Source organism: Camelina sativa, chromosome 7 (assembly GCF_030686135.1).
Source record: "Camelina sativa cultivar CO46 ecotype springtype chromosome 7, ASM3068613v1".
In the NCBI taxonomy this organism is placed as follows: Eukaryota; Viridiplantae; Streptophyta; class Magnoliopsida; order Brassicales; family Brassicaceae; genus Camelina; species Camelina sativa.
The window spans coordinates 7,221,958-7,240,570 of record NC_141886.1 but is presented as its reverse complement, the minus strand read 5'-3'; the positions used below and the strand labels follow the sequence as shown (position 1 = coordinate 7,240,570).

General features: G+C 33.5%; 5 protein-coding genes across 8 annotated transcripts; 2 read left to right on the top strand and 3 right to left on the bottom strand.

Annotated features, from left to right (window-relative positions):
- Positions 1-1,939: 1,939 nt before the first annotated feature.
- Positions 1,940-3,255, bottom strand: LOC104700626 (outer envelope pore protein 16-1, chloroplastic). Its single transcript, XM_010416164.3, has 6 exons — positions 3,061-3,255; positions 2,922-2,973; positions 2,613-2,644; positions 2,484-2,517; positions 2,329-2,396; positions 1,940-2,229 (listed from the first exon to the last, which is right to left on the bottom strand). The coding sequence occupies exons 1-6, from the start codon at positions 3,172-3,174 to the stop codon at positions 2,083-2,085; spliced, it is 447 nt and encodes a 148-aa protein (XP_010414466.1). The 5' UTR covers positions 3,175-3,255; the 3' UTR covers positions 1,940-2,082.
- A 285-nt stretch (positions 3,256-3,540) lies between these two features.
- On the bottom strand, positions 3,541-4,779 carry LOC104700625 (CAX-interacting protein 4). Its single transcript, XM_010416163.3, has one exon. The coding sequence runs from the start codon at positions 4,777-4,779 to the stop codon at positions 3,781-3,783; it is 999 nt and encodes a 332-aa protein (XP_010414465.1). The 3' UTR covers positions 3,541-3,780.
- A 2,223-nt stretch (positions 4,780-7,002) lies between these two features.
- Positions 7,003-7,586, top strand: LOC104700623 (RING-H2 finger protein ATL64-like). The gene has a single exon (XM_010416161.3). It carries the CDS (start codon positions 7,117-7,119, stop codon positions 7,555-7,557), a length of 441 nt encoding a protein of 146 aa, XP_010414463.2. The 5' UTR covers positions 7,003-7,116; the 3' UTR covers positions 7,558-7,586.
- A 4,903-nt stretch (positions 7,587-12,489) lies between these two features.
- On the top strand, positions 12,490-15,190 carry LOC104700621 (putative serine/threonine-protein kinase PBL10). Of its 3 annotated transcripts, none has more exons than XM_010416159.3 (6): positions 12,490-13,030; positions 13,505-13,830; positions 13,916-14,051; positions 14,150-14,292; positions 14,374-14,497; positions 14,579-15,190. In XM_010416159.3, exons 1-6 carry the CDS (start codon positions 12,988-12,990, stop codon positions 15,049-15,051), a joined length of 1,245 nt encoding a protein of 414 aa, XP_010414461.1. In that variant the 5' UTR covers positions 12,490-12,987; the 3' UTR covers positions 15,052-15,190. The 3 variants fall into 3 exon arrangements, with proteins under 3 accessions (XP_010414461.1, XP_010414460.1, XP_019083084.1); XM_010416158.3 differs by having other exon boundaries at positions 12,506-13,039; XM_019227539.2 differs by lacking the exon at positions 12,490-13,030 and having other exon boundaries at positions 13,328-13,830.
- Positions 15,182-17,717, bottom strand: LOC104700622 (serine/threonine-protein kinase PCRK1). Of its 2 annotated transcripts, none has more exons than XM_010416160.3 (4): positions 16,970-17,717; positions 16,198-16,461; positions 15,989-16,111; positions 15,182-15,914 (listed from the first exon to the last, which is right to left on the bottom strand). In XM_010416160.3, the coding sequence occupies exons 1-4, from the start codon at positions 17,411-17,413 to the stop codon at positions 15,351-15,353; spliced, it is 1,395 nt and encodes a 464-aa protein (XP_010414462.1). In that variant the 5' UTR covers positions 17,414-17,717; the 3' UTR covers positions 15,182-15,350. The 2 variants fall into 2 exon arrangements, with proteins under 2 accessions (XP_010414462.1, XP_019083083.1); XM_019227538.2 differs by having other exon boundaries at positions 16,198-16,468; positions 16,970-17,689.
- Positions 17,718-18,613: the final 896 nt, after the last annotated feature.

Genomic DNA, 18,613 nt, shown 5'->3' with positions numbered 1-18,613 from the left:
AGTGGGTCTTCCCTTATTAAATAATGTAATTACGTTCATACTTCAAAGACAAAAAAATAAAAACACCCAAATGTATATTTAAACATGTTGACAAAAAAAAAATAACATGAAAAGATAAGTGGAGACATATCCAACTTGCGCATTTGCTTTTGATTAATTATTAAAAGAAAAGCATATTAGGTTTTTAAGGTTGAGATTTGTTTATAAGATATAGTTAATTAATACAAATGTTTTTTTTCAACTTTAATAATCATTTATCTTAATAACACTTGATAATTCATGGTTCATCATCATTTGTAATATTGCAAGTGGAGAACCCTCCATTCCTTGGCCATGTATGCTTCCATTTTAAAATATAATGCCATGATAACATTTTTCATTAGGATACCTTAGGAAAAATATTTAATGTTTTGGAATTTATTTTCAAACCTTATAAAAATCCCTGGAGATGTTCTGGCAAATACAATTATTGAGTATTAGAAGTCAATGCTATAAATTTCAACTTCTAGATTGTATTAGAATTTCAATAAAATTTCAGAAAACATGCAGAATAATATATGTATATAACACTTGAAGGTGAAGAAATAATTAATAAAACATGCATGAAGAAAGTAAAATAAAGACTCCTTGTTGCATGCATCATTGACCTTCAAAACTTTTATTAGTTGGAAGAAACTAAAGAAGAGATAAATTACTAATTTGCTTCTTAATAATTTTTGACTTTATGAAACGAATAAAGAATTGGATTAGTGGACCTTAATGGTGGGGGATTAATTAGTTCGTAAGAATAATAAGAGAAGTGGGTCTTTTGTGTCAGTTTTATTGATTTGGTGGATCTTTATGGCTTTGCTGGCACTGGAGTATTGTTGTCTTGACTCATCTTCAACCCACTTCTGCAGTTCACCTATTATGGAAGTATATGGAATATACATGTTACTCTCCTAAATTTTGAAACTATTATTACGTTTCATTTTATTCTCACATTGTCATTATTATATTTTACGAATATTTTAATGCATGTTTGATTGACCCAAACAAGTGAAGCACGAACTCGAGAAAATTTAGAATAGCCATTTTGATTGATCCTATAGATAACTTTAGATCTTGAATAAGATATGTATAGACTATATATTAGTATTTTCTTTTATTTACATCATGCATAAAATGAAATTTCATTGTAGACAATGGGATTAAGCTGAATGATTATGATGTAGTAGTGTTAGAAGATTGGTTGAATGAGAAGTATTGCATGAGGTGGAAAGTGGTAGAGAAAGAGAGAGGTAGAGATGGTATCCATTAAGCAAACATAGATCCTTGAGAATTTGTTGCAGACAGCATTGTCACTTTCATTTCCACCACCATTTTTCTCCACTAATACTTACATGCATGTATTATACATGATGTAACACACACCAAGAGACACTCTCCAACAACTTCGTATATCATTTAAAAAAAAAAAACTTTTAAATTGTAAACTTCTATATGTATTAGAAAATTTGATGAACTTCTATATGTATTAGAAAATTTGCGCGAAGACTTATTTTATAAGTGAAAATGTGAAATGTATAGAGATGAAAATAAACTAACTAAGAGTCGGGTCGAAACGCGAAAACAAGGTTGAGACTTCAACATTAAGGCCCAAAATTGAAATTCTAAATCCCATTCATCAAAAGCCCAATCATGTTTTAGCTAATCTCCTCGTAAATAAATCATATGCAATGAAACAATAAAGACTTTAAACTTTAATTATTCGCTCTGTTTTGCTGTAATGATAAGTTAAGTACACACATTGGACAACTCGTTTGAGACTTTTGAGTACACCAGAGAGTTTTATAGAAACCACAAATCATTTGCTACTTTCTATACAAAATATTCATTTATTTTTATGCATTTCTCATATTTTAAAATAAGCTTAAATTGCGCAAATTAACGTTCACAATACTCAAAATGTATTCATTCATTCAGAAAACACTACATTGTTTTTTTATTGAAAGAGTAAAGAGTCGACAAAGGGAATCCATCCACCATATGAACCAAACTTTGGAAAACCAAATTGGTCCCTATAAGAAGATGTGAAGAAAATCAATAGAAATAATGATTGTTAAGGAACTGAGAAGCGGTAGCAAGCGCGCCACCGAGAATGGCATCGATCACAACAGTGTCTTTGCCTTTCTTGCCAGCCGCAGAGAGCACTGCTCCTGTCGCGGCGCCTGCTAACATTGCGTTTTTCTGACAACAAACACTCAAACCAATCAGTTTTGCAAAAAATCTTATAGCAAAAATGTTAAGAGCATTGAAAAGAGTGTGAAATGTATAAGTTAGTAGTACCCAATCTCTGGTGCCACGAACACGTTCGATACCATACTCTGTCCCAACATAAACTCCAGCCGCAGCTCCTGATCATATTCATATATAGAAAATCTTAAAACTTACTCTCAACATAAATCAGTGATGAAAAACAATGAATCTAGAAACTAACTTACCCCAGTAAATACCTTCTGCGCACAACTTCTTAAGCTGCAACAATGTTTAGCAGAATCTTCAGAAACTAAAACTTTAAAAAGCGACACATTTCTACAAACATAGATTTGATGCAGTAAAGTGACACTCACCGCATTCTCCAAAGTGTTCTTGGAGAGACTCCCTACAATAAATGAACCATGGAGTAAAATATGGTATTTTGCAGCTCCAACAAACAAAAGTAGTAATGATAAGCACAAAAAAAAAAAAAAACAGATCCATCACAATGTGTTCAAGTGTTCTAGATATAATTAATGTTCCTAATTATATACAGAAGATTGTCTTAGGAATCTTTTAGTAAAAGTGTTCATCAAATTCACCAAACCACAACAGTAAGCTTTTGTAACAAACATAGACAGAACATGAACACTAATGTGTGTTTGAGAATGTTGAGGGCTTACCTTTGTCGATGGCCTTGTAAGTATCTTCTGCAATAGATTTAGTGACTCCAACCTAAACCCATCAAATATAAAAACAATGAGAGATAAAGAACAACAAAATGATCCATCCAATAGAAGGAGAGAGATTAGTTAGTCATACAGCTCCGATCTTGAGGAAAGCATCGACGGTGAGATTGAGAAAAGGGTTTCCCATGTCAACAGCCACCGAAAGCTTCGGCGTGCTCACGGTCCCGGAGAATGTGCTTGAAGGCATCTTCTCTTCTTCTTCTTCTTCTTCCTCTGTTTTGTTTTTTTTGGTTTTGGGATATTTTTCTCTCTGATCTTGCTCTGTAACAAGGTCACCTATTTTCTTGGGATATATAAAGTGGCTTTAACTTTAACGGTGGATATCTTAACTTTGGCTCAGCGGTGGAGAAGAGATAAACAAGGACCCACGAGTAGATATTGTATGAATTGAGCCATGAAACTCGAGCTCAGTGAAAGACCAATCTGCCCTCTTACTCTAGAGCCATGCCAATTTCATCCCACGAGTCTCGTGATCTCTCCACAGCGACACTTGCCGACGTGAGCTCTACCTTGCCGACGTGAGTATCGGTAATAATAACGTAAATATCGGAACTTTAAAAACAACCAATCAATTCTTAGATCAGTCTTGAAGCAATAGAGTAGAAAAGAGTTACAACAATCACAACACCAGTAGTATCTCTCACATGCTTGAAACAAACAAAGACCAAACAAGAGTATGCATTGCAAATTCAAATCCCATACAAGACATGTTCATTATTGTACATAAGATAATAAGATTGATAGAGGGCAATGGAGAGTGAAGAAAAAGGTTCATAGAGATCAATCTTACTTTTCACTCTTTCCTGTGATGGCGTCTCCTGCTCTTCTTCTCATACCTCTTAGACGAACCTCTTCCAACGCGTGAATCATCATCGCCCGAAACAATGGCCTCAGAGTCAGAAGAAGCTGCGACTTTGTTCCTACGCTTCTGCCTTCTATCGTCCTCAGAGGACTCTGAATCAGAATCATCAGAATGATTACGACGGCTTCTCCTTCTCCTCTTCTCCTTTCTACTCTTCCTCTTCACACGTCTATCATCTTCATCCTCAGACTCATCAGAATCATCCTCATCTCTCTTCCTTCCCCTCCTCTCCTTTCTCCTCTTACTCCTTCCCTCTTCCTCCTCATCCTCAGACTCACTCACACTCCTTCTCTTATGTGCTCTCCTCTTCTTCTTAGACCTCCGCCTTCTCTTCCTATCTCCAGAATCCGAATCAGAATCAGACTCATCAGAAACACGCTTCTTCTTCTTCTTCCTCGCCGAACTCGTCTTCTTAACACTCCCACTCTTCTTCTTCCCATACCTCTCAGCTATAATCCTCTCCATCTCAGAATCAACATCAGAATCAGAACTCTCACTCTCCTCTTCCTCTTCACTACTCTCCTCCTCCACCTCACCTCCTTTCCCAACACTCTTCCTAATCTTCTCCAACCCGGACAAAACAGCAGCTTCAATCGCAGCAGGATCCTTCTCCTTATCCTCCTTAGTACTCAAGAAGTTCCTACACTGAAACGTCAAGTGCCCAACACGACCACACTTCTTACAAGACCCACGAGCCTCATCGTTATTGGAACCAGTGATCCTCGCAAGCGCCAAAAGACCCTGGAAACTAGCGTAAGAGTTCTCGGGATCTTCGGTCTTCTGCTGAGTAGTCTTGGGCTCTTCTTTACTAGTTGGTGCATAAGGATCATAACCAATCGCACTCTGCCATATACCGTGAGTCTGAAGCGCTGCACTACTATGCACCCTATTGTTTGCGGGCATACGCACCCTTCCTGCTGTCGCCGGCATCTTTTCGAATCCCTAGAAAACCAAAAAACTTCACAAAACCTAACCTAAATACCAAAAAACGAGACAAAATCAATATCTCCGCAATACAATTCAATCGATTCCAATGAAGGATAACCCAAATCTAACCAGATTAAACAGTAAAGCTAGGGTTTTTTCAATCCCCAATGACCTAGATACGAATCTGACGATTAAAGAAGATAGATCATAGGGTTCCGATGTAAATTAAGATCCTAACGAAAGAAAGAGAATAAATGGTTTACCAGATACGTTAGGAAGAAGCGACGGAGAGAGATGGATGACAGAAAAGGTTGGATTTTTATTTCGCCGGTGCTCTTTGGTCCGCTCTCTGATTGATGAAGAGAGGCGAAAAAAGGGAAAGATTAAAAAGTCAATATTATAAAGATTGGGAAACCGACTTTTGTTTTTACATTTACGTCCCTCATTTCTTCTGTAATTTATTATTTTTAATTTGTTTGTCACAAGGTTTACAAAATGTCAAAATATAACCCCAACAAAGTGTATACGGTAAATACAGCCTGTATGGATAAATACCATAAAAATTCTATGATATGGTGGAAGGTTGTAATAATTTCTCAAGATTGTGAGAGAGACAAACGAAAAAAAAAAGGGATAGAAAATACTAATAGCTCTTGGATAGTTAGAATATTTGACAAATGTCAAGCCAATAATAATTCACAACTGTAATCCAAAAAATCAAACCGAATCAAACCGAAATAAATGGTTTGATTATAATCTCGTCTAAAAATTCATTTGGTTGTCAAATTTATTAACCAAATAGTTTAGGTCTTGTTTGGTTAAAAACCATAAAACAGAATGATCATTTTAGTTTTGACGAATATTTGAAATATCTATATATAATTATTATATATGTGCCATTTTGTATTGTATTTATAATTATTTGAATTGTTTTTTTTTTGGATTTTACTTAGAAGTTTTGAGTTTCTAAAACTAGATTTAGATTTTATTATTTTAAATTATGTATAACTTATTGGTTAATATATATTTCTCTTTCTATTTATCTTATGTAACAAACTTAACTTTCTATGTAAAATATGGAATAATCTATAACCAAACCGAACTCAAACAGAACTGCCATACATATGGTTTTTATATGGTTTTACTTTTAATAAAACCCCTGTTTTAGAAATCGCTAGGCGATAGTCGGGCGGTCGGTGTGGGTCTAGCGCCTAGCGAAAAAATCGGAGATTAAACGGGAATTAATCGGGGACTAGTTTTAGGGTTATTTATTAAATTAATAATAAAATACAAATATATAGTATTAAATATATGAATAATTCTGTTTATGTTAAAAACAAATATCAAATAAAATATAAAACTATATTATTGTCTTTAAAATTACGGTAAACACATAAAACATAATTTTAAAAGAAAATGAAATGATTTTTATTAAAATTTTGTACATTAGTTATTGTAAAACATCATAAACTCTTAATTTAAATGTCTAAATAACAAAAATATATATATATTTGATTTATATTTGGTTCCACAAATAATTGGTATATACAAAATTAAACGGAAAGTAATCGGAGTAGACAGATTATAATCAAATTAAACGGACATAATTAGATAATCGATGCTAGGCGGGGATTAGTCATTAATCAAGACGGAGAGGGTGGGCCTAGCGATTTTACGGGGCGTAATCGGTGCTAGGCGGAGATTTTTAAAACAAATCGATAAACCGTAAAACCGTAAAAACCGAACCATAACCAAACCGATATACATATAGTTTCTATATGGTTTCAATTTTATAAAACCAAAAATACTGTAAACCGAAAAACCGAATGCCCACCCTTAGAGAAAACATAATGGTATAGAGTCTAATATGATATAATCTAATTTTTATGATTATTATCAATAGCTAACAATAGCAAACAATATCAGTTATGGATGATAGCAAGAGAACTAATCTAACACAGTCTAAAATAGATGTAAACAAAAAAAATTGGGATCAATAAAGCAAATTAGTAACTGAAAGACACTCCAGATATAACAAATAAAACTGCGCAAAACCTTAATTTAAATTCAGTTTGTTTCCTCAAAGGTTAATGACAATTAATCCAAAACTCATAAGCTGGTAATAATCTTAACCTCTAATTAACAATTTTTAAACTCGGATATTCTCCACTTAATCCCCTCCCGCCACCTCTCTCTCCACAAAACAATAACCAAAGTTGCGTTTATTCAGTTTTTTTCACATCACACTAATCTAACAATCAAAATCCGTATCTAAGAACATCACTATATTTGCATCCTCAAATTTAAATTCATTTCGTAGAATCTTCAATTTAAATTAATATGGAATCAAGTCGTTGTGTTGATTACGTGGTGGCTGCTTCGTCGCCGGATATGACGGCGGTGGTTACAGAATCCGAATCAATAGCGTTGAGTCTTTTATGTATCTTCTCCATCGTTCTCTTCTACGGCTCGATCATTATCCTCTGCTTCGTTATGTACCCGAAGCTACCGAAGGAAGAGATCGGAGATGAAGAAGCCGGAGAGCCGTTACCTCCCGCCGTGAGACTCACGAAATGCGGCAGAGGAGACGGCGGTGACGGCGATGGAGTTAAAGCTGACGTGTGCGTGATTTGTTTGGAGGAGTTTGAAGTAAACGACGTCGTTAGAATTCTTGTGAGATGCAAGCATGTTTTCCACGTGGAGTGTATAGATTCGTGGTGTTTTTATAAGCTGACGTATCCGGTTTGTAGAGCACCGTTTCGGTGGTTTGGTGATTGGTAGAGGGAGAGGAGGGCAAGGATGAGAGAGAGAATTAGTGGTTTAATGTTCGGTTCGGTTCGATCCGGTTTAATCCCAAATTCGATATTTTTACTGTAATTTGGGATTTAAAAAATTTATATTCGGGTCTCTGAATCTATGTATATGTACATAATTTGGAAAAAGGTAATTAGATTTATAGGGATGGACAATATACCGATTACGGTTTTTGTGTAACTCTACCGTTTGGTTTCAAACTTTGCGGAAATAAAAATATGTTTGAAGTTTTAATACGGTTGAATTAATGAATATCGTCTTAGTTGATGTTATTTATTTTTATTTTCATTTTCATTTTGAGGTTTTTAATAATTTATTGCCAAAAAATTTAAAGAGGTGTATATGTTAATTTTATTTATTAATATATTATTTTTAATAAAAAAAATATTAGTCAGCTATTCAAAGTTCTGGATTTTGACACATAATATCTATCAGTTTTTAAATATTCCGAATTAATGAATACGCTTTCGTATTAAAAGAGACTTAAATCGGGAGTGTAAAGAGATTTGTAATATAATTATATATGTATATATCTAAGAAAATTAATCCTTAAACAGAATATTTTTTTTAAATAAATTAATAAAATGTATATATTTTAAACTTTTAGCTATAAACCAATGAACCTTGAACCTAAAATATTACAAAAACTACAGTATACCAAAAAAAAGACTAGTAGTCGAGGCTTATGAGCACACTCTCGCATTGTTTCTTGGGCCGAGGCTTTCCATTAATTGAGGCCACAAAGTTTAGGGACCTTATTTATGATTTTTGCGGTATCATGAATTGTTATTTCCTTAGATTTCTCTTCCGTTTTGTGCTTTTAACATTTTTCCTCATACGTAAACGATTTGTTTCTCTGTTTTTGTTGATAAGATATGTCACATGAAAGATATACAAAAAAAACTGACAACTCTTCCTAACCTAACCTGCCTCCTAAATATTTCAATTTCGGCGTTGACATTTGTGTAAACAAAACTACCAAAGTACATGTGAACCGTACGGATAAAGGATCATCAATTTTGAAAGATTGATGAAGAGTCAAGATATGTTCATATATCATATATATGTTCTTCGCTGACATCATAAATCACTTTGATACTTGCTCCCTCAATTTCGTTGACTTCTCATTACATTGATTTCTCTCGTTCTCAAAATGTCCTTCGTCAACACCACCTCCACAGCTTCTAGATGAAATCCCAATGTTTTTAGCTAGCTACAAAGAAAAATCAATGTTCTAGTATGTGTTTGTTAAATTTGATGTGATTAAGATTGACTTTTTGTTGACTGGAAAAATATTTTTTACGTTCTATATATATATTGTTTTGTTTGAGAGTCTTAAGTAAATGTAGTCGGATGGTAGTTGGACTTGGTTCTGATAAAATAGTGAATAGTGTCTTCTTATTGGAGGAATTGGAAAAAAATTTTGGAAAAGTTTAAGAGCTTTGTCGGAAATATTTTGAATTACTTTTTATAAACCAAAAACTATTCGTTGGGAGTATCGAGTACGTAGCTTGGCATTAGTCAAACTTTGTTTAGTAAAAATTAATCTTTAACATGACATAGTTATATAACATTTGGCTTATAGTCATTTTTCATGGGTGATGATGGGATGTGGACAGGTGAAAAAGATTGATATTTTCTCACGAATGGGTGACACATTGTTTCTGTCATTTTAGCGAATCAATATAGAAGTTATGCAATATCCGTATGTGAAAATATATCAGACTATATATAAAGCTGATGTCGGATCATTCCACACTTGTACACATGCAATTTTTGTTTTTCAAACTGTTTCAAATAGGTTTAGGGTCAAAAGCATCAAAGTCTTTATTTCATGAATAATCACGAGCTACATATACGCAAGTACATAAATGATAAATCTGATATCTTACGATCGACCCGTGACGAAAAAGGTTGAAACCTTAAAGTCAACAGCCGGCCATCTGCCTTAAGTCTTTTTTTTTTGCTTTTATCATATTAGATGACAGCGGATCTATAACGTTACTACAAGTATGTATTATTTTATTTTAAAGATGATTTTGGTTAGACAATTATTACAGAAACATGCTTACATTTGCGAGGTTTGTTTTGGTAGCACTCGGTTTTTCAAACTTAATCATGAATAGGGAAGACACTAGTTAAAAGTCACATATATATTAAATTGGCTTTGTATCGACATAGAAAATTTTAAAATCAATGGTAAAAGGATCACTAATTATTTGGAATTTTATCGCATAGCAATCAAAGACAGATAAAATCACTCTATTGACTTTTCGTCATTATAATTTTAACGATGATTGGTATATTAGTATCTGGAAACTTTGTCGTTTATATTTTACTAGTCTTAAACTCTTAATGTTCTATGACATAAGAATAAAAATGGTGTTTAATATGATAACTCAGATCATCTTTCAACATATTTGGTTGATGTACTACTATTAAGACCATTCAACACTAATAATAAAAATAGATAGATCATTTGATGGCTGATGGTGACGATCATGATAGTTATAGTGATGGATCAATCAAGAATCGCTCTTTAGGTTGAAACAAATGGACTAAATAAACAATTATAGGATTACGTTCAACAAAACCCACAATAGTCTATTATCGTTGGTTTCTTCTCAAATATCATATTGTTTGCTTTTTGTTGCACCAACAAAACGTACGGACTACATACTTTCGTGATTAGTCATCTTTCAACAAGAGTTAATTAATTGGCAACATTAAAACGATCATCATCTTAGATAACATATGATTATCCTCACAAGTTTAGTATCTTCTCATTTGTCACTTTTAGAAGTGGTAAGTTTGTTTTACCTCAAAATTTCTAACTCTCTTTTCAGTTGGTTCAATAGTCCGATATCCGTTTTTTTTTTTTCAACCAATCCGATATCCGTTTACTTAATTAAGTTTCGTGGTAATAAGTTTGCACGAGACTTTTGCGGTATTAAAGTGCATACTGATATTTTAATTAGATATGATTAAAAGCAAAGATGAAATAAAGTAAAATATTTTACTGTTTTACAATGTGGTGACTGACAAGAAACGTGGACGTTAGGTTTGATAGCTATACTATCACGGACACTGTTTTAATCTTTCTGGCAAATAATACATTTTTTTAATACTAATTGAAGTATTGAACCAATATATATTAGTCCACTAACCACGAGCCCTTTTTTTGCAAATTGACTTTCTCATGATTTTTTTAATAAATGTTTTGTATTATTAATCTTTTCATAAATGTTTTGTATTCTTCATAAAGAAATTCATTAGCTACGAAACCATATAAACGTATATAGTTAACAATTGGGACGTCAATGCTTTCCATTTAAAAAAAAAAAGTTTCTAAGGAAGAAACTAATCTTTACTAGAATAAATTTTGTTTTTCTTTCTGATAATAAAATAGGAGAATAACTTTGTTTTTTTTTTGCAAAAACAAAACTAATATTTGTTATATATGGTTATCTAGCACAGATTATGTGGTGGAATATATTTAAGATTTTATTTGTCACAAGATATGGTCAACGAAACATAACATAAGTCTATATTCTTCACTTGCTCTCGTGTCCTCTTCTTCTTTCGTTACCATTCATTCGTATCCAGACAAAGATCTTGGATCGAGCTTTCTTTTTCTTTTCTTTTTTTAAATGGCTAATTTAGGGTTTTATTCCACTTACAATTATTTATTTGCCACGGAGACTTTCACAATAATATTTCTAAACACTTCAAAGTAATACTGTATAGTGTATAATAGTATCGTTTAACCCAAAATGGCTAGCTCAACCAGCTACGAAGTTGAGTTATCCTTCGAAACTAGACTATATCGATTTTTTTTTTTTTTTTGATATTTATTTGAAGAGATATATAAACTTCAATTCAGAACATTTCGGATGATCTCCCCTCTCTTAGCAAAAAAACAAAGAACATTTTCGGATGAAGTAAATTATAGTATCATTTACTCAATATATATGATTGTATGAGTTGTAACATAGTATATTAATATGGTGTAGCTAGTTTATATGGTCATAAACAGACTTGTAGATCGATGCCTATATTTAGTACCGGTGGAATAGTATCAAATTTCACGTAAAAAGTATTTTTTGGTTTAATGTCACGAATAAGCTGCCGCCGGGAAAGCAAATGAAAAAGTAGAAGTTTCTTGCTTTTACTTTTATCAGGTGCCTACTATAGTCGTGTTCAAAAATCAGAGACCAAACTATTATCTATATGATCAAACTTTTTTAAAGAAAACCACACAGTTATAACTAATATTGTTGAACATGTTATGGTCAGAAATTGAAAAAAAAAAAAGACAAAAGAAAAACGAAATAAATGTAAAGTTAAAATGAAGCAATAAACAGACGAAATTAAATGGCATGTAACACTTGGCACAAAAAGACCAAGCCGACATGAGTCAACGTACTCAGGTTAGCGCATCGTGACGTTAAAATGTCTAAAATTGAATATTCAACGGCGGAGAACGATTGGACCGCCGTGCAAGCGATTTACTTCCTTTTTCTTTTTGGTTTATCAACTCTGCAAATGGGGTGAATTTTCATACATTTTATTTTGATTTAAACTGTCATTTATATATTTTGATTTATAATGCCCCTGAATCTGTGATGTTGTCATACAAAAAAAAAAGACATTGATTCTGAATTGCATTTAATATATTATTGTTTACAAACTATATTACCACCTCATTTTTTCTTGTAATCTAACCCATATCACTTATTTTTACATATCCATTAAATTTCATAATATTTCATTTTAATTGATGTTTAAAGTGTTTCTTATTTTTTTTATTCAAAATTTATTTAATAAAAATTTTCGACCAATAGAAAACAATTTACATATATATATATATATGATCATAAAATATAAAAATATTTTTTTAGACTAGTATATCTTTGAAACATGGAAAATCATATTCTGCAAATGTAAAAACAAAATTGACCAAGAAAAACAAAAACAAAAAAAACAAATTGGACATTGAATATTTTTTGTTTTGGGACAAAAAAGTAAAGAGATGGGGTTTAAAGGCGGGACCGCTTCACCATCATCAATGCCACCTCCCTAACTCCTCTCTCTTTCTCTGTTTCAGCTACTTGCAGCAAAATTGCAAAGTGTTCGATAGAAACCTCTCTCTCTCTCTCTCTACTCTACTCTATTTCTTGATTGACAAAATAAAAGAAGACCAAGAATTTTATTTCCTCTCTCTCTCTCATTTATCCTCTTTATTCACCCAAAAACAAAGACTTTTTTTTTTATCTTCACAATTTGATCTGTTTCTGCTTCAACTTTCTAAATTTCCATTGATAAAGTTTAAACCTTTATGATCTCTTTTAGTCTGTAATCTCAAAAGGGTGTTGTTTGTTTCTCCTTCAAAAAATCATGGGGATTTGCTTAAGTGCTCAGATTAAAGCTGTGAGTCCAGGTAAGCAAGGTACTTCAAGCTTTCCATTTACAGTAAATGATTTACTATATATAGTAGTATGAAAAACAAATGTTGATTTTTTTAATTCAGTTTTTCAAAGTTGGTACTTAAGTAGGATCTTAATTAGATTTTTGTTTTGTTAATTTTTTTAATGTTTATATATATATATATTTTTTTCAATTCGAGGTTAGGTTTTTTGGTGGTTGGAGGAGGATAAGAGGACTTAACTTAAAAGTTAGGCTTAGTGTTTTGACAAATCTGTCAAAGGTTTTCTCATAATAATTGATTAATTATCTAAAACTTTGTCTCTTTTTTGTTTCTTGGTGTTTGGTTTATTCACGCTTCATTAGAGTTTTTAACTTTTGTCTGATCTCTCTCTGTTTGTTCTAACAACACTTTAGAATATGAGATTTGTCGAAAAAGTGAAATCTAATGTTTTTTTGTATGTAAACTATATGTTTGGTTGTTGCATAGGTGCGAGTCCGAAGTATATGAGTTCAGAGGCTAATGATTCTCAAAGTATGGGAAGCAAAGGCTCTTCTGTGTCTATCAGAACAAACCCAAGAACCGAAGGAGAGATCTTGCAATCTCCTAACCTCAAAAGTTTCACTTTTGCTGAGCTTAAAGCAGCAACTAGGAATTTCAGACCAGATAGTGTTCTTGGTGAAGGTGGTTTTGGTTCTGTCTTTAAAGGTTGGATTGATGAACAGACTCTCTCTGCTTCTAAACCGGGAACCGGTGTGGTTATTGCTGTCAAAAAACTTAACCAAGATGGTTGGCAAGGTCACCAAGAATGGCTGGTAATATTCAAGTTTGGTCTTCTTGAAATATGAACAAGATTGTTTTATGTTTCTTTTTGATTAATGTTGTTGTTGTTGTTTGCAGGCGGAAGTGAATTACTTGGGGCAGTTTTCGCATCCTAATCTTGTGAAACTCATTGGTTACTCCTTAGAGGATGAGCATCGTCTTCTTGTTTATGAGTTCATGCCTCGTGGAAGCTTAGAGAATCATTTATTCAGAAGTATTGTCTCTCTCTCTCTCTCTCTCTTTGTGTATTCTCAGTCTCAGGACTCTGTTTACGTTTTGTGAGTATTTAAATTTTGATTCTTGTGGTTGCAGGAGGCTCTTACTTCCAACCGTTATCTTGGACTCTACGGTTGAAAGTAGCTCTTGGTGCTGCGAAAGGCCTTGCTTTTCTTCACAATGCCGAGACTAGTGTCATCTACCGCGATTTCAAAACTTCCAATATACTTCTTGATTCGGTATATACTGCTTTACTCTGTCTTGATATGATGTGAAAGTATAAGGCTTTATGTTAACCCTTGTCTTTGACATGATCACAGGAGTACAATGCCAAGCTTTCTGATTTCGGGTTGGCTAAAGATGGACCTACTGGTGATAAAAGCCATGTTTCTACACGGATCATGGGTACTTACGGATACGCAGCTCCTGAATACCTTGCAACCGGTTAGTCTCAAGAATAACTTCTCTTTGTGATTTTTGATAAACTGATGAGTGATGACTACTGACTCTTTTCACTTTGGTCAGGTCATTTAACAACCAAAAGTGATGTCTATAGCTACGGTGTCGTGCTTTTGGAGGTGTTGTCTGGACAGAGAGTTGTGGACAAGAACCGTCCACCAGGAGAGCAAAAGCTAGTGGAATGGGCAAGACCGTTACTTGCAAACAAAAGGAAGTTATTCCGAGTTATCGACAACCGTTTACAAGATCAGTACTCGATGGAAGAAGCTTGTAAAGTAGCTACCCTGGTGCTCAGATGCCTGACGTACGAGATAAAGCTGAGGCCGAACATGAACGAGGTTGTTTCTCACCTCGAACACATCCAAACGTTGAATGAAGCAGGAGGAAGAAACATCGATAAGGTCGAGAGAAGAATGCGTAGGAGAAGCGATAGTGTTGCGATAAACCAAAAACCAAATGCAGGCTTTGCTCGGCAAACCGCTGTGGGCGTCATAGCTACTGCTTATCCACGCCCATCTGATTCTCCTCTGTTTGTCTGAGTAAGAAAGGATGATGTACAGTTTTGCTTCTGCTTATGTACCGAAATGATCCAGTTCATGGCTCGCGAGATTTGACAATTGATCTTTGTAGTGCGAGAATTGACTAACATAAGTATTAATGATCTTCTCATGTCTTCAACTTCAAGCTCTATTAGACTGACGTTTTACAAACCATATATCCAAGCAAATGCACATCAAAATGATTTGATGGTAAAAAACAAGAGTGGCATCATTTTTGGTGTTAGTTACTTTCAATTCTTTGGCTAAGAGGTTTATATATACAGTGAAGACACTATTTTCTACCATGTTCTGACTAGTCCTTGTGTCCAGTTTCGCCAGTCTAGCTTCGAAAGCGACTTGTTTAAGTTCATCTTATCCCTAAGATCAAGAACCTTCTGACGATAATAACTCCCTTGCTTCTTCAGCTCAGGCTCACTCTCTCCATTTACCTCAGCTTTAATGATCTCTTCTGTTTCCTCAGCAACTGGCATAGGAGCGTTTTCAGCTTCTTCATCGATGATGCGTCCAAGAAGTGAAACAACTTCGCTCATTCTAGGCCGTGATTTTGGTTGCTTCATTAGACATTTGTTTGCTAAAGCAGCTACTCTCTGAACAGACTTCATACAGTAGTACTGCCCTTCGAGCCGTGGATCCACAATCACATGGAACTTCTTCGAGTCTGACACATAAGGTTTCACCCATTTTAAAAGCTTCTGTTCCCCACGAGGTCGATTTCTGTCCACTGCTCGTCTTCCTGTGATCAGTTCATACAAAACTACTCCAAAGCTCCAAACATCACTCTTTGCCGTCAGTTTCCCAGTTTGTACATACTCAGGAGCCGCGTAACCAACTGTACCTACAACCTTCCAACACAAGAACAAAGTTAAAGACATACAAAATATGTTATGCTAAAAAGAGTGTTCCAATAGATACATACTGAAGTTGAGACATGACCAAGTCCTTCAGGAGGTCCTTGCCTAGCTAATCCAAAATCCGAGAGCTTAGCACCAAATCCCTCGTCAAGCAAGATATTTGAAGACTTGAAATCTCGAAAAATCAGCTAAAACATTAACAAGAAGCAAAATCAAAACCAATACCAAAACACAAAACGGTCCTAAATCGTATGAAGGGGAGTGAAATGCAAACCTGAAAATCCATTTCCTCATGAAGATAAGCCAAGCCTTGAGCAGCGTCCTGAGCAATCTTCAACCTCGTCATCCATGGAAGCGATACAGACACAACTCGGCCTACGAGATGATCCTCTAAGCTTTTATTGCACATAAGTTCATAAACTAGAAGCCGTTGCATCCCTCTTTCATCATCATCAGCACAATACCCAACTAACTTCACAAGATTTGGATGATTCACTACACCTAGAAAATTCACCTCATTGATCCATTCTTTATGCCCCTGAATACTAGAACGCAAAGCCACACACACAAAGCTTTTACCACAAGACAAAACACTCACAAAAACAACACACCCACTTCAAAAAAATCAATCAAAAACCACAAAGTAAAGCTTCTCCTTTAAGGGTTTATCGTTTCTTGAATCAATTTGGGTCGAAGTTGGAACATTTAGGGGAATAATGAAGCAGAACAGAGATCAAGACACACACACAACAACAACAACAACAAGAACAAATCCAATCACAAACCACAAAGTGAAGTTTCTCCTTTTTATGTTTTATCGTTTCCTGAACCAATTAGGGTCAAAGGTGAAACCTTTACAGTACTAATTGAAGCAGAACAGAGTTCAAGACACACACACACACAATTCGAAAACTCAATCACAAACCACAAAGTAAAGTTTTCTCCTTTTAGGTTTATCGTTTCTTGAATCAATTAGGGTCAAAGTTGAAACCTTTACGAGACTAATTGAAGCAGAACAGAACAGAGTCAAAAGATTAGAGTCATGCCTGTAAACCTTGACGATTAAGCTGTTTAACAGCAACATGAATCTTCGAATCAAAACCATTAGAGTCTGAAACATCAACAACGCCTCTATAAACACAACCAAACCCTCCTTCACCGATCAAAAGACCTCTATTAAACCCTTTAGTAGCCAGTTTCAGCTCTTTAAAAGTAAACACCTTTAGATCGTTCTCAGCAACAAGTCCACCGATCCAACGTTGACTCAACGGTTTAGGGAAACCAATTCGTTCCGGTGAGAGACTCCAGTCTGAGTCAAACTCAGACCTCCGAGTTGGGTCTGAAGTTGTGGATGATGCTACGCTTAGAGACCGAGCCAATGAGAGTCTCGAAGCTCTCGAAACGACACTGTCTCCTCCTCCTCCTTCATCGATTGTTGTTGTTGTTGTTGTTCCTCTCTTGTCGCCATTGGTGAAGTGAAAACACTTCATCTTCTTCTTCCCACAAATCCGACCGAGTCAACCAAAAATAAAAATGGAGACTTCGTTTTTTTTGAAGAAGATGATTCTTTGAAGAGAGATGGGTGTAATAATCTGATGTGACTGGTTTCAACTTATTATTGATGACGTGGCGAGTTAAGAATCGTTGATTTCGAGAGATCTAATTTTTCTTGACTTACAACTAAACATTTCGTATAGTGTAAGTAGAAGTAGTTTACTTAGGGGTTGATTGGAACAATATACTAGAACATTAGCAGCATAAGCATTAAGGTGCATAAATTGTATGCTCTAATTTATAATATATTTAGTTGTATGCTCTAATTAATATAACACATTTAGTTGATTAGTATAGTAGTGAAGTATTAGATATTATATTTATATTTAATATATGATATTAATTATAAAAAAATAATTTAAATGTGTTTCATTAAAAATAATAATTATCACTCACTGCTATATATTTTTAAAAATACATATTTTACATTTAATAAATTTTATAAATTGTTATATATATAAATGTGTAATTTAATAATTTTTAATTATATATATTTATAATGTAACACATTAATTACAAATAATTAATATATATTATAATTTTTATATCTATATTTACATTTTTAATTTCAATAAATTTTTAAAATATATAGAATATAACACATCAAACTAAAATAAAACAATAATATATATTATAAAGTTATATCCACATTAATATTTTAATGTATTAAATAAATTATTATATTATTTTAAATAATAACATTAAGTAGTTTCTCATATATATTACCTTATAACAAATAAATTTATTTTTTATGAAATCATAATTTTCTATTTTTACAAAATAAATTAATTAATTAAAATTATTTTAATATATATTAATATTTTAGAGTTAATGTTTGGAAAATGCTTCAAATGAGAGCATACCGGAATAGAGCATTTGCAGCTTTTAAATGCTCCCTTATATACTCTTTTAATAAATGTTGATTGGATGATAAAATTAAAAAAGTTTCTTCATATACGCTTCCAATCAGTACCTTAAAGACGAGAAATATTAATATGATTACATATAGTACCCAACAACATCAATAAATTTAAATGAAAAATATTGTATAAAAAAATATTAATAATACACGAGTTTTTTAGGTAACCATAAATATATTAATATACATATAAATGAATTTTCTGTTATATATAGAA

Excerpts from the sequence above, each read along its gene's own strand:
- LOC104700623 (XM_010416161.3), top strand. The coding sequence starts at position 7,117 with ATGGAATCAAGTCGTTGTGTTGATTACGTGGTGGCTGCTTCGTCGCCG.
- LOC104700621 (XM_019227539.2), top strand. The coding sequence starts at position 13,435 with ATGAGATTTGTCGAAAAAGTGAAATCTAATGTTTTTTTGTATGTAAAC. Across the intron at positions 14,052-14,149 it reads AGAGAATCATTTATTCAGAA|GAGGCTCTTACTTCCAACCG; the intron begins GTATTGTCTCTC and ends TTGTGGTTGCAG. Across the intron at positions 14,498-14,578 it reads TCCTGAATACCTTGCAACCG|GTCATTTAACAACCAAAAGT; the intron begins GTTAGTCTCAAG and ends CACTTTGGTCAG.
- LOC104700622 (XM_010416160.3), bottom strand. The coding sequence starts at position 17,413 with ATGAAGTGTTTTCACTTCACCAATGGCGACAAGAGAGGAACAACAACA. Across the intron at positions 16,462-16,969 it reads TTAATCGTCAAGGTTTACAG|GGGCATAAAGAATGGATCAA; the intron begins GCATGACTCTAA and ends TCTAGTATTCAG. Across the intron at positions 16,112-16,197 it reads ATGAGGAAATGGATTTTCAG|CTGATTTTTCGAGATTTCAA; the intron begins GTTTGCATTTCA and ends TTAATGTTTTAG.
- LOC104700625 (XM_010416163.3), bottom strand. The coding sequence starts at position 4,779 with ATGCCGGCGACAGCAGGAAGGGTGCGTATGCCCGCAAACAATAGGGTG.
- LOC104700626 (XM_010416164.3), bottom strand. The coding sequence starts at position 3,174 with ATGCCTTCAAGCACATTCTCCGGGACCGTGAGCACGCCGAAGCTTTCG. Across the intron at positions 2,645-2,921 it reads TTACAAGGCCATCGACAAAG|GGAGTCTCTCCAAGAACACT; the intron begins GTAAGCCCTCAA and ends CATTTATTGTAG. Across the intron at positions 2,518-2,612 it reads AGAACACTTTGGAGAATGCG|CTTAAGAAGTTGTGCGCAGA; the intron begins GTGAGTGTCACT and ends ACATTGTTGCAG.